Source organism: Mus caroli, chromosome 13, assembly GCF_900094665.2.
Source record: "Mus caroli chromosome 13, CAROLI_EIJ_v1.1, whole genome shotgun sequence".
NCBI lineage: Eukaryota > Metazoa > Chordata > Mammalia > Rodentia > Muridae > Mus > Mus caroli.
In genome coordinates this window covers 13,366,772-13,378,652 of record NC_034582.1, presented here as the reverse complement: position 1 = coordinate 13,378,652, position 11,881 = coordinate 13,366,772, and the positions used below count along the sequence as shown (strand labels likewise).

Below are 11,881 nucleotides of genomic sequence, written 5' to 3'. Positions count from 1 at the left end.
CATATGTCTCCTCTCCTTAGTTCCTGGCCCCAGTGGTCTCATACATTTCTCTGTTTCTTAACGGGCATAATTAACACTAAGGATGCATCTGCATACATGCATCTGACTTGTGTCTTATATCCAGAATATATAGAAAACTTTTAACGTGCAGCTGTAGCTGGAGACACAGATCATTTGATAAAGCGCCTGAGGCACAGTTTTGAGGACATGAGTTCAGACTGATAGCAACCACATCAAAAGCTAGGGGTGGTAGTTCTAGGTGACAGTGGGTCAAATCCCTGGTGCTCACTGGCCAGTTAGCCTATCCCACTCATAACTGCCAGTGAGAAACTATCTTAAAATAAAAGATGGCGAGTGACTGAGAAAGACATCAGACATTAACCACCACCCCCCACCTCCACACACATATACACAGATGTACACATATATCTGCACACACAATGCATACAGATAGGCTGCACACATGCATGTGCATTCACACAGAAAGAGAGACAGAGACAGAGAGACAGACAGAGGCAGAGAGACAGACAGAGCTACAGAGAGACAGAGAGAGAGATCTTCTTTACTCAGGTGGTCACCTAACTGAATACACAGGAGTTGTGAAACCTTTGGCAACAATAAAAGGTCTCTGAACACACACCAATCAAATATACAAAATCAATTGTGTAATGAATGAAGGGTGTATCTGGGAGCATTTGCTCACGCACGCTGTATTGTTCACTTCATGCAGCCTAGATCTAAGCACAGAGCAAGCACGCCAAGCACCCTGTGCACTGCACACACCACTGTACCACACAGTGCCAGCAACCCTGACCTCAAGCATCCAGGATCACAGGCAAGATTTGCATGCTCCACGCTGAAGTGTTTCACTCTGAGCATTGTTCTCTGCTTTTATAGAAATACAATGAAAACAACAACCTTTAATGTTCCTACAGTCATTTCTCCATGTGTCAGTATCAATTAGTGTATCTTCAGATGGCATTGTATTAGAATACTTAATTTTAAAATAGCTGTTTGAGCAAGATACATTTCATGAAAATTGTTCTCAACTTGAAAAGCAGTGTCAAGTAACACAGCTAAGATTTAATCGTATATGGAAAATAAGTAATCATGCCCAAAACATTAGTATGCAAATTTGCTTTTTATCTTTAATAAATAATAAAATTACATGTAATACCAAAGAATAAATTTGTATATGATATATCAGTATGATGCTTGATTTTCAGACTTATTTCACGGTTGTATGTTGCTTTTAAAAACAAACATTTGATTTACCAAATGAAGACTCAGGAGCCAGATGCTAGGGTGAAAACCTGCTAGCTCAGAGAGGCAGAGAAAGCTCCCAGCTGATGTCTCAGAAAGAAAAATCTCTTTCTCCTTCTCCAAGCTGTCTTAAATATCCTTCAACTCAGACCCTCCTTTCTGTATACATATGTTCAGTCCCCTGGTCACTTGCTCCACCTCTTGACCTAGGGTTGACTTTATTTACCTCTTGGATTAAAGGAGTGTGCTAGGGCTGAGGGACACAGGTACTTGTTTATCATAAACAAGCTCTAGTATCAAAGGCTGAGCCATACAACAGCTAGGAACAGGTTTTACAGTTCACAATCTCAGGGTTCACAATGTGATCAAATATCCTTCAACAGTTGTATGAAAATTTCTCAGTGAAAGGGACACAGGTACTTGTTTATCATAAACAAGCTCTAGTATCAAAGGCTGAGCCATACAACAGCTAGGAACAGGTTTTACAGTTCACAATCTCNGGGTTCACAATGTGATCAAATATCCTTCAACAGTTGTATGAAAATTTCTCAGTGAAAGGGGCCACAGTGAGAGGCTAAATCTTTTAAATTTGCACTCCATTTTTTTTAGAGAACTTGGTCTAAGTTTAAATTCAGGTAAACTAATAGGCTGGTATCTAACATTAGTTTCAAAGTTATTCCCCCAGCAAAACCCAAGCCTAGCTCCAGTCCCACCCCCAACAAGGCCAGCATCTCCAGGTTACACCCCCAACAAGACCAGTGTCACCAGGTTATTCCCCCCAACAAACCTACACCCCCTGGTTATAAGCCCACCCCTTACCTAATGACCAACAATGCAGAGGGGAGCAGAAATTAAATTTATGATGTGACTCCTAGCACCAAACAATTATATTAAAGGCCACAGTAGCTTTCCGATTAGACGCTTACATGCTTACCCCTGCTTGCTGCTTAGTATTAGGCTTTGCCCTGATAGATATCCGGGGCTCCTCTCTCCACCAAAACCATCCTTCATGTCAGTGGTGAGCTGAGGGTCCTGAGCTAGCCCAAATAAAATAAAGACCCTGCTCTAAGTTATATCAGATTGGCTCCTGACTGGTTTTGTTTTCTTTTGTTTTGTTTGTTTGTTTGTTTTGTTTTGTTTTGAAATATCTAAACTTCCCTGGCACTACAACAGCAGAAGGGCCACAGCAGAGAAAATTGAAAACCTGTTTTAAAATGCAGTAAGACAATTTGTGTGTGTGTGTATATGTGTGTGTGTGTGTGTATATGTGTGTGTGTGTGTGTGTGTGTGTGTGTGTGTGTGTGTGTGCATACACATGTGCTTTCTTGTGAGTATTCAGGCGCAGGAATGTTAGGGTGCATGACAAAGGACAACTTCAGCATCATTCCTCAGGTACTATGCACCTTTGGTGAGGGGGGCTGGATTAGCTGAGCCTGAGTTTAGTCACCAAGTAAACTATTCTGGCTGACCAGAAAGCCCCAGGAATCCACTTGTGTCCACCTTCCAAGATCTGGAATTACAGACACACATTATTACATCTGGCTTTTTTCGTGTGGGGTATGGGGTTCTAATTCTTGTCTTCTTCCTTGCAACGTAAGTATTTTACTGACTAAGCTATAGCTCAGATAGTTCAACTTTTAAAGGGTATATATTCATTGAAAGGTGTGGAGATGTCTGTCAGTTGGTGCAATCAATGCTGGAATCCTGTATCCAATCCCCAACACCACACAAACTGGGCATGCTGATGCACATCTGTCATCCTAGCACTCAGGAGTTAGACACAGAAGTTCAAAATTATTCACACCCTCCTACATTTCTTTCCCTCTTTTTAATAAGAAAGAGGCAGGACAAGATTATCTGTTTTCTTTTCTAATATTTATTTTTACTTATATGTGTATGTATTTGTATGCATGTATCCTGTGTGTGCACAAGCACTTTTGGAGGCCAGAAGAGGGCTTGAGACTCCCTGGAGCTGGTGTCACAGGTGGTTGTGAGCCATCACCCCCACCTGTATGTAGATGCCCAGAACCAAGTTAACATCCCCCAGAAGTAAGTATTCGTAACTGCTGAGCCATCTCTTCAGACCCTGTCCTTTAAGGTTTATCATGCAAGGGTTGAGTTGGATTTTTTTAATTGCATTTGTTTTCATATGATGTGTGTGTGTGTGTGTGTGTGTGTGTGTGTGTGTGTGTGTGTATGTGTAGGTCAGAGGACAATTTGTAGGAGTTTATTTTCTCCTTCTATCACGTGGGCCCTGGTGATTGACACCGTTCCTGGGACTTTACCCACTGAGCCAAGTCACAGAAGAAGTTTTCTATCTTACTCATTTCAATCACTATCTCTATGGCTTCCTGTACTGCCATTTTGCTTCTAATTAAGATCTCTATATACATACACCTTATCACATTTTATATTTGGTTTTATACATACATTTATAGGATACAAAATTCTCTCTGAAGATAAAAAGTAATAACTTTGTGTAGGGGACAACTTATTGACAGAGCATATATTCCTTATTTGCAAAGCTTTTGTCTTCAGGACAAAAATGTAAAATAAACTAAAACAGTAACCTGTTTCCTCTTCCCTCACAATGATTTTTTTTTTCATATCACTTACAGTCTTCAAACTATGAGTTACTTATAATTATTGTTGGCTAACTGGCCGTTTCTACACTAATAGGAAGTCCATTGGGACTGAGAACTTGTATTCCTATAGTGCGCTGTCCCAAAATGATGAGTGATGTGAAATAGGTATTCAAAACAATTTGTCAGAAAAATTCAGTTATCACATGACAAAACAAGAACGCTACTGGTGTCCAGTTCTTCAACATGTACTCCCAGCCAGAAGTTGCTAAATACTTGAGCCACATTCCTTAACTCTCCTAGTCAAAGGCTAAGAGGGAAATTGCCAATGGACGCTGGTTTTACAAGTGTCCCATTACTTAATCTCAAATCGATCCTAGAATCAGCTTTCACATTCTAAAGTTCTTGGCTGCACGCGGACGTCCAATGCCTTCAGCACTTGCAGAAACTGAATCTCAGCCCTTGAATGGTGGGGCTTAGCTTGCAGCACCCAGCCAGCCCCACGCTGCCCATTCCAGAGGTGTAGGAAGAGACCCAACCCTTTGCCGCCAAGCCGCAGGAGGAGCCGCACAGGCCCCTCCGTCCCATGCCTTGTCCTTTCGTCCCGCCCCCTGAACCGGAAGCACTTTCCCGGGCTTCCGGCGGCTCCGGGGTTCGTGGTGTTCCCGGCGATGTCTTGGTTTCGAGCGGCTCCGGAGATCGCGAGCCCTGGAGACCAGGACGTGTTTGACGAGGAAGCGGACGAGTCTCTGTTAGCGCAGCGGGAATGGCAGGGTCACATGCGGAAACGAGTCCAAGTAAATGGACGGGGCCGGGGACGCGGGGGAAAGGGACTCCCAGGCGGGACCCGGGGGCTCCCTGGCGGGGCCACGCGCACGGAAGCCTGGGCGGAGGAGCGCGGGTCTCCGAGCCAGCGCGCTCCAACGTTACCGGGTCTTAAGAATTCTGGTTGTTTCTTGGTGCTCTTTCGGAGCCCCAACCGGGTTTGGAGCAGGGGCATTGACCCTACTCTACTACGTGAACTTTATTCAGTCCCTCAAGAGTGTGCAGTTTGGTAAGGGAGGAGCAGAGGAGGAGAAATGCACACCCACTAGGCTGATGGCCCGCAGAGAACGCAGAATCACTGAGAGTCCAAAGTTAGGCGTGGTGTTACCAAGGCTTAGAAAAGGGTGAACTGAGAATGTTGTCAAGGGACGGTAAGGGGGAGGTAGAGAAGGAAATACTGTTTCAGCTTTACTTTAAATGCGTTATTCAATTCGGACCTGTCTTACCATTCATTGAAACTTGCTTAATACTATTTGGGTAGAATCGGCGCTTTTTCTGGGTGAGAACTACTTGCTAAGATCTGTCTCCACATGGAGGTGGATTCCAGAGTCTAAAGACCTGCATTCGATCCCTGGAACGTACTTTGTGGAAGGACGGAATGGGTTTCTGGAAGTTATTTTCTGACCTTCACACTCAAGGAAGTAAATAAATGCCTCCCTCAAGAAAAATAAGTAAATATATGTTACTTAACTATTTAAAAGATAAGAACTGCATCCACCCAATATACTAGCCATTACATTACCCTTTTAAAGCTGCAGTTATGTCAACCCTAATTTAATGTTCCAGTAAGTTAATATTTGTTGAGCCCAGCAACCATCATATCATTACAAAAATACCATAGGAATCCAGGGCTAAACTAATAATAATAAGACAAATCTCTATGCCACAGTTCAGATTAGATTTCTAAAATCAGACTTCTCTTCACTATTCCTAAAATAGTTCCCTCTTCCCTGGCCTTGCCAGCCTCCTTTTCCATCCTATTCTAGTCAGTTACCAAGAGACCAGACATGTAGTTTCCCATTTCTGTGAAGACCTTGCTAACACAGTTTTTAAAAAACATAACAACTGATGTTTAATGTTTGCACAGTAACCCTAGATTTCCAAAGTGACTTCCCTGTGTGGCATCGAGGCATCTGCCTGTCATCGCTTAGGAGGGTGGGGATAAGGAGCTCCAGGCCAGCCTGGGAAACATTTTAAAAAAATAAAACAGATATGACAAGGAACGATGAACCAATAATAAGATTTTAGGAGAAACATTCTGCTTAGGATTTATGTCTCTGCTATATCATAATTCAGTTAACATAGTACAAACCTAAATTTGTCTTCAAAATTGGTTCTGTGCTTTCCTGAGAAGACTTACTTGGTGTCAGTTACAACTGGGTTTTTTCTTCTTTTCAGGAGGGTTACAGAGATGGGCTAGATGCCGGCAAAGCACTTACTCTTCAACGGGGCTTCAATCAAGGCTACAAAGAGGGTGCAGACGTCATTATAAACTATGGACTCCTCAGAGGAACACTGAGGTAATTTTAAAATTTTAAATGATGAATTATTTAGCCACAGTTCTAATGAAGGTCTTTAATGGAGGTAATATGTAAAAAATCAACGTTTTAAAGTGTTTTTCCTGCTGTTGGGTACCTGGCTCTTCAGAATGTAAAGTACAGCTTTCAGAAGGTTTTCTGGGAGTTGTTGGTTAATTCCTCCATTTCACTAGGTGTCCCTGATGCTTTTCCCTTCTTGCCGTTTGGCCGAGCACTGATCACTCAGGAGGGGTTGTCAGCTTCTAAAGAACGCTGTTTTACCTGCACATATGGTAGAGTACAGACGGTGGGTCTTTCAGCTGGAAGTCCACAGTGAAAACCGTAATGACTGAGAGAAAGAGGTCTTGCTTGTTTGAGCCCTGAACTTTAAATACCCGTAGGATACCATAGCAATAATGGCACAAAGTCAGGTCCAATGGTGACAAAGAGCTGGGCCAGCCTCTTTGATGGGGATACTTTTTGGACTGTCCTTATAAAGAACCAAACTGCTGCAAAGAATCACATTTAAAGAAAAAGAAAAAAAATGTTTTAAATTTTGTTGAGACTTTTAGAAAATTAAGGAGAATATATAATTCAGAAGAGGAGGTAAATCGCCAAGCATTCATCTTCGCTTCATGTTTATGACCTTAGGAAGCCCAGTGTTTCCATCCATTGACGCTTTACTTCTACGATATTTTCAGAGGGTTGTAGCTCTGGGTAGAGTGTGTGCCCAGCATACCCACAGCCCTGGGCTCAGTACCCACCAAAAGGAAAAAAGAACCATGATTTTTTTATTATATGAAAAATCAGGAAGGAAGGTTGGTCTACTAGAAAATAATTAAACAAAAATAATTAAATATATTATGAGTCAAATTCTTAACACTTTTCAAGAATATTAAAGCTCTGTTGGTGAATGTAATTTGTGACAAAGTTTATAATGACTGATTAGAAGCTATTTGCTATCCTTAAGAAAGTGGGGCTGGTGTTATAGGTCAGGGTTAGGATGCTTGTCTTAACTACCTGGTGCCTTAGGCTAAATATTAAGTAGTGCCGAGAAATAAAAACATTGACTTGAGGTCACACTGATAAAACGATCAGTAGCTGAGGATGAAGTCTCTAAAATACTTCTGATAATGTTTTGTCTTTAATAATTTAGCAAGTCTAGGTTTTCTATTTTAAAAGGAAAGAAAAACAAGAAACTTTTTTTGGTCTTTCTACAAATAATATCTTACTGTACAGAAGTTACATGGCCAGAAAAATGTAAAAATAAAAAATTGATGGGGCTGGAGAGATGGCTCAGAAGTTAAGAGCACTGACTTCTCTTCCAGAGGTCCTGAGTTCAATTAATTCCCAGCAACCACATGATAACATACATAAAATAAATAAATCTTAAAAAAAAATACAGTGCTATGAGGGGTATTATTTATTATATATATATATTTTATATATGTATATATATATAATATTAAGTCTTCCTAATTAACATTAAAATACACTGTGTTTAAACTTCAGTGTTATTTACATCATTACTTAACGTTGACTTGCATTATCGATGAAGTATTTCTGCATGGTGTTGTGTAGAAGAAAGACATGCAGTATTTAGTGTCCTAGACGCCTGCCACTAACTTGTTTCCTGTTTAACTCTTGTTCATATTTCCATTCAGTGCTTTGCTTTCCTGGTGTCACCTTCATGGTAATGGCTCGGCTCTGATCAGTAAGATAAGTAACCTCCTGGACGCCGTTGGCCAGTGTGAAGAGTGTGTGCTTAGACGGCTGACATCAGTTACATCACAGCCACGAGTTACGGATTTATTGGACATCATTGAGGATATGGACCTTTGTCACGTAGTTCCGTCTGACCAAGCGAAAGGTGACAGTAACGCTGAGACTAACACCGATTCTGACAGGAGTCCGAACGGGATGGGTTGTTCACATCCAGAACATTGTAGACCGCAAGAGCATGCGCATTTGGAAAAGCCAAGCCTCCCTTGGATTCTGGAGCAGACATCCAGTTTAGTGCAACAGCTGGGAGTACCGGTAGACATATTACAGCACCTGAGACAGCTATAGAATGACGCCCCTTCCTGGTGGGAGTAATGCTCGGTTATTCCTTAGAGCATTGTGTTCTAGATAAGGTACTGCTGATTGAACACTTCCCCTGTAATTACCCTTTGTGGACGGACGTTAACGGTCTTCAGTATTAACACTAGTAAATGGAATGACATTGCTCTTTGTCATTGGTAAATTGTTTAGTTTTAGATACACTCAGAAATCCTTGTCATTTTCAAATTTCTAATCAAAATCAATCATTTTTAGACTAGCAAAAGCCAAACATTTTAGAACAAGGAAAATAAAATCTAATGCTGCTTTCTGCTTTTGTCGGAATCAGGTGGTTTAGGGCCTCTTCACCAGCAAGCAAGCCAGGGTTGCCAGAAATAACCTGAAGGCTAGCATAAATAAGGAGAAGCAGATCTATAGATAGCTGTACATTAAAGCCAAGTGACTGTAGAAACTGACACAATATTTATATTATTGAATGAATAATAAAAAGCAAAGTACTAAAACTGACCTTATTTATGTATTGATTAAAGATGTTCAATTTCGTGAAAAATCGAAAAAAAAATACAGTTTGTGCTAAACTGTAAAGAAAAGAAACTACTTAGCGTTCTAAGTAATGAGGACTTGGCCACATTTTCTCAAAATGTAATAAACTATTTCTGTCTGAACTGCAATTTTGCTTCTTATTTACATTGGAATTTTTAAAAAGGGCAAAAAACATTACTGCTTTGACACGAACGAAATGCATAATCTAGCATAGACAAAATCTCAGTCAGATTTTTGTTCCATGACCCAGGATCGGAAAAGGAGTTTTTCATCACTTTTCCCCACCTGAAGTTAATATACAGTGCCTGACTTGAGAGCCATCCAGATAATTATCCCTTACTGACAGCTTCAGTTGCTGTCTAACCAGTATTTAGCTGTGCTGAAAGATGCATTCCTGAGAGACTGGCTGGAGGACCTTGTAAAGGCCCCTGGTGTAAGTCCCTGCTTAGTAACATTTGACAGCTGGGTTTTTATTTTGAAACCCGTGGTACTAGGGATTGAACCTAGGACCTTTTGAACAATTCTCATATTGCAATGTCAAACCCACAGAATATTAAAGTCTTTAAAGTGCCAGTGTTGCTCTACATTGTATTTTCCATAGACATAACCATCTCTAACAGTGATGGCCACTCTAAGATTTGAATGTAATATTGAGATTTTTGTCTAGATATAACCTGATAAGATTCTCTAAATGGAAAATCCCTTGCCATCATTAATTGCATAAAGTATCATTACACTAAAAGTCATGGAAGATGAAGTTGGGTATTAGCTGTGAGAGGTAGAGGGTGGTTCAGTAGTTAAAAGCATTTGCTATCCACTTAAAAGTTAAATATGGTCCCAAGCATACATTAACCCCAGGGGTTTGGGGGACCTGGAAGATTGCAGATACTTGCTGGCTTGCCCCAGGGAGAGTCTGTAAGATGCTGAGTGACCCTGCCCCTGAGTTATTTCTGATTGGTAAATAAAGATGCCTGCTGAGTGGAAGAGACATAGTGGGGTTTAGGTTTCATGGACTTGGTGTCAGAGGAGAACCATGAGGGAAGAAGAGTACAGAAAGTGTGGTCCTTAGAGCCAATTGACGTTAGAAATAGCCCAAATAAAACCTCATAAACAATAACTCCGGGTTATCGATACATAAATTTTAACAACATAGAGGATAGACAACTGCTCAGCTTTTATACTGTTTTAAGTCTTATAAATATCTAAAAAACAAATGGTCTAAGGCAAGAGAAATTCCTGGAGACATAGTTTCTACACCACAGAGGTTGCTGGGGGACCTCTGACGCCCTCTGTCTTCTATGTGTGCAAGCAGACATAGACCCATACACCACACACAGAAGGCTGGTGGCTTAGGGGGAGAAACTCTCTTTTGCTTTTTCAGAAAGTTCTAGAGTAGTTCAACCAGAAGCAGTAAAGGAGAATCTACTTGACTGTTGCCTTTTGCTTTGCTTTCTATGCTGGGAGGCAGCCAGGTCTCATGAAGAGGCCCTAGGTGAATGTAGATGGGAAGGCAAGGGTGCCCTGCAGCTGTGACCAGAGTATCATGGCCTGAGATTGCATCTGAAGTAAGTTACTTCTGGCACTGACACATCTAGATCTTTTTAAGCAAATATGGAAGGGGGGCTTTCCTGACACTTAAGTCGTTAGAACCACTAAGGCCACCAAATTATGATTTGCAGAATAAGTAGGCAGCTGAATTCATCTACAAGCATCTTTATTTACAGCCATGCACCACTTGCTGGGGATAGATTTTGAGAAATGTAACCCTGGAGAGTTCCATTAAACAAATATGAAAATATATAAGGTGTTTATGATGTCACAAAGAGATGGGACCTTATGGGACCATATTATATCTGGACTTCATTTTTGGCCAAAACATAACTATGTGGCACAATGACTATCTGCCAAACTGCTTGCTAGCTGCTTTCATGGTAAACCCAGATAAAGACCAAATTGTGATTCTCACCCTATTCACAGTAAGGTCATAGCTTTTATTGCTTTGTGCTCTAGTCTAAGACCTAGGGGAAATAGTTACACGTGTGTATATGTCTTTAGCTTAATTTTTAAAAATTAATCCCAAATTTGGCCAGTAGATGAAATAAACATATGCTGTTCATAAACTACCAGTCAAGACTTTGCTGTTTAGAAATCTCAAATCCCCATGTGAAGATGCCACACCCTCATAGATGCCTTTTGTGACTACCAGACTTACAGAGTTAGATGCTCCTGCCTCAAGTGCTTGCTGTCCACTCACCCTCTTCATACTGCCTCTTCCTAAGGTCACTGTTAGGCAAGGTCACAGCTGCCCCATCGCCGAAATGTTGTCAGTCTGGCCACTTGCCTGTTCACAAAGTTAGCCAGCCCTTCCCACCCCTACGCGTGCTTACCTTTATTCTTGTCCTAGTTACTACTGTTCTTTATTATTCTGCCAATGCTCCACTTTTTGCCTGTTTCTTAAATCTCTGGAGGTTTCATTCTTGGACCCTTTTGGTGCTTTGACTCTAATCAGATGATCTCCCCTCCCATAGTAACCACTGTACTAAGCTAGCAGTTCAGCTTCCATCTTTATCCCAGGCTCTAGAGCTAAACTTACACCTGCCAATTTCTCAAGTCTATTTCAGTGGCTTAACACAGCATATCTAAGCAGACAGCCTATTCCTTCTCCTCTTTCCTGACTGTTGCAGTTTGTGTTTTGACTCTTAATGGCATCTGGACTCATCCAAAACTAGAAATCGTTAAATCTTCACTGGATTGTTTGTTTGTTTGTACTCTAGATCCAATTGAGTATTTTTATATCTTCAAAATGTTTTGAACTTGTCCTTTCATTCAAATAGACTTTTTTTTTTTAATTTGGTTGTTTTTTGTTTTCTGCATTCTTGTTCTTTGTTTTGTTTTGTCTCCCTGTTCCTGGATATGTTCCTGGATGGCCTCTGTGGCCTAGGCTAGCCTTGAACTCATGATCATTCTGCCTCTAACTTCCAAATGCCAGAATTCAGGCTTTACACCTGGCTTCATCAGCTAGTAATTAACCTTCATAGGAGTCTAGCCCTACTTCTGTCTTTTGTTGGACTTGTCTTTGCCTTCCTGAGA

General features: G+C 41.1%; 1 protein-coding gene across 1 annotated transcript; it reads left to right on the top strand.

The window, feature by feature from the left end:
- Nucleotides 1-4,480: 4,480 nt before the first annotated feature.
- Yae1 (YAE1 maturation factor of ABCE1) lies at nucleotides 4,481-8,919 on the top strand. The gene is made up of 3 exons (XM_021180515.1): nucleotides 4,481-4,642; nucleotides 6,069-6,190; nucleotides 7,852-8,919. Exons 1-3 carry the CDS (start codon nucleotides 4,517-4,519, stop codon nucleotides 8,255-8,257), a joined length of 654 nt encoding a protein of 217 aa, XP_021036174.1. The 5' UTR covers nucleotides 4,481-4,516; the 3' UTR covers nucleotides 8,258-8,919.
- The last annotated feature ends 2,962 nt before the right edge of the window (nucleotides 8,920-11,881 follow it).

Excerpts from the sequence above, each read along its gene's own strand:
- Yae1 (XM_021180515.1), top strand. The coding sequence starts at position 4,517 with ATGTCTTGGTTTCGAGCGGCTCCGGAGATCGCGAGCCCTGGAGACCAG. Across the intron at positions 4,643-6,068 it reads ACATGCGGAAACGAGTCCAA|GAGGGTTACAGAGATGGGCT; the intron begins GTAAATGGACGG and ends TCTTCTTTTCAG. Across the intron at positions 6,191-7,851 it reads CTCCTCAGAGGAACACTGAG|TGCTTTGCTTTCCTGGTGTC; the intron begins GTAATTTTAAAA and ends ATTTCCATTCAG.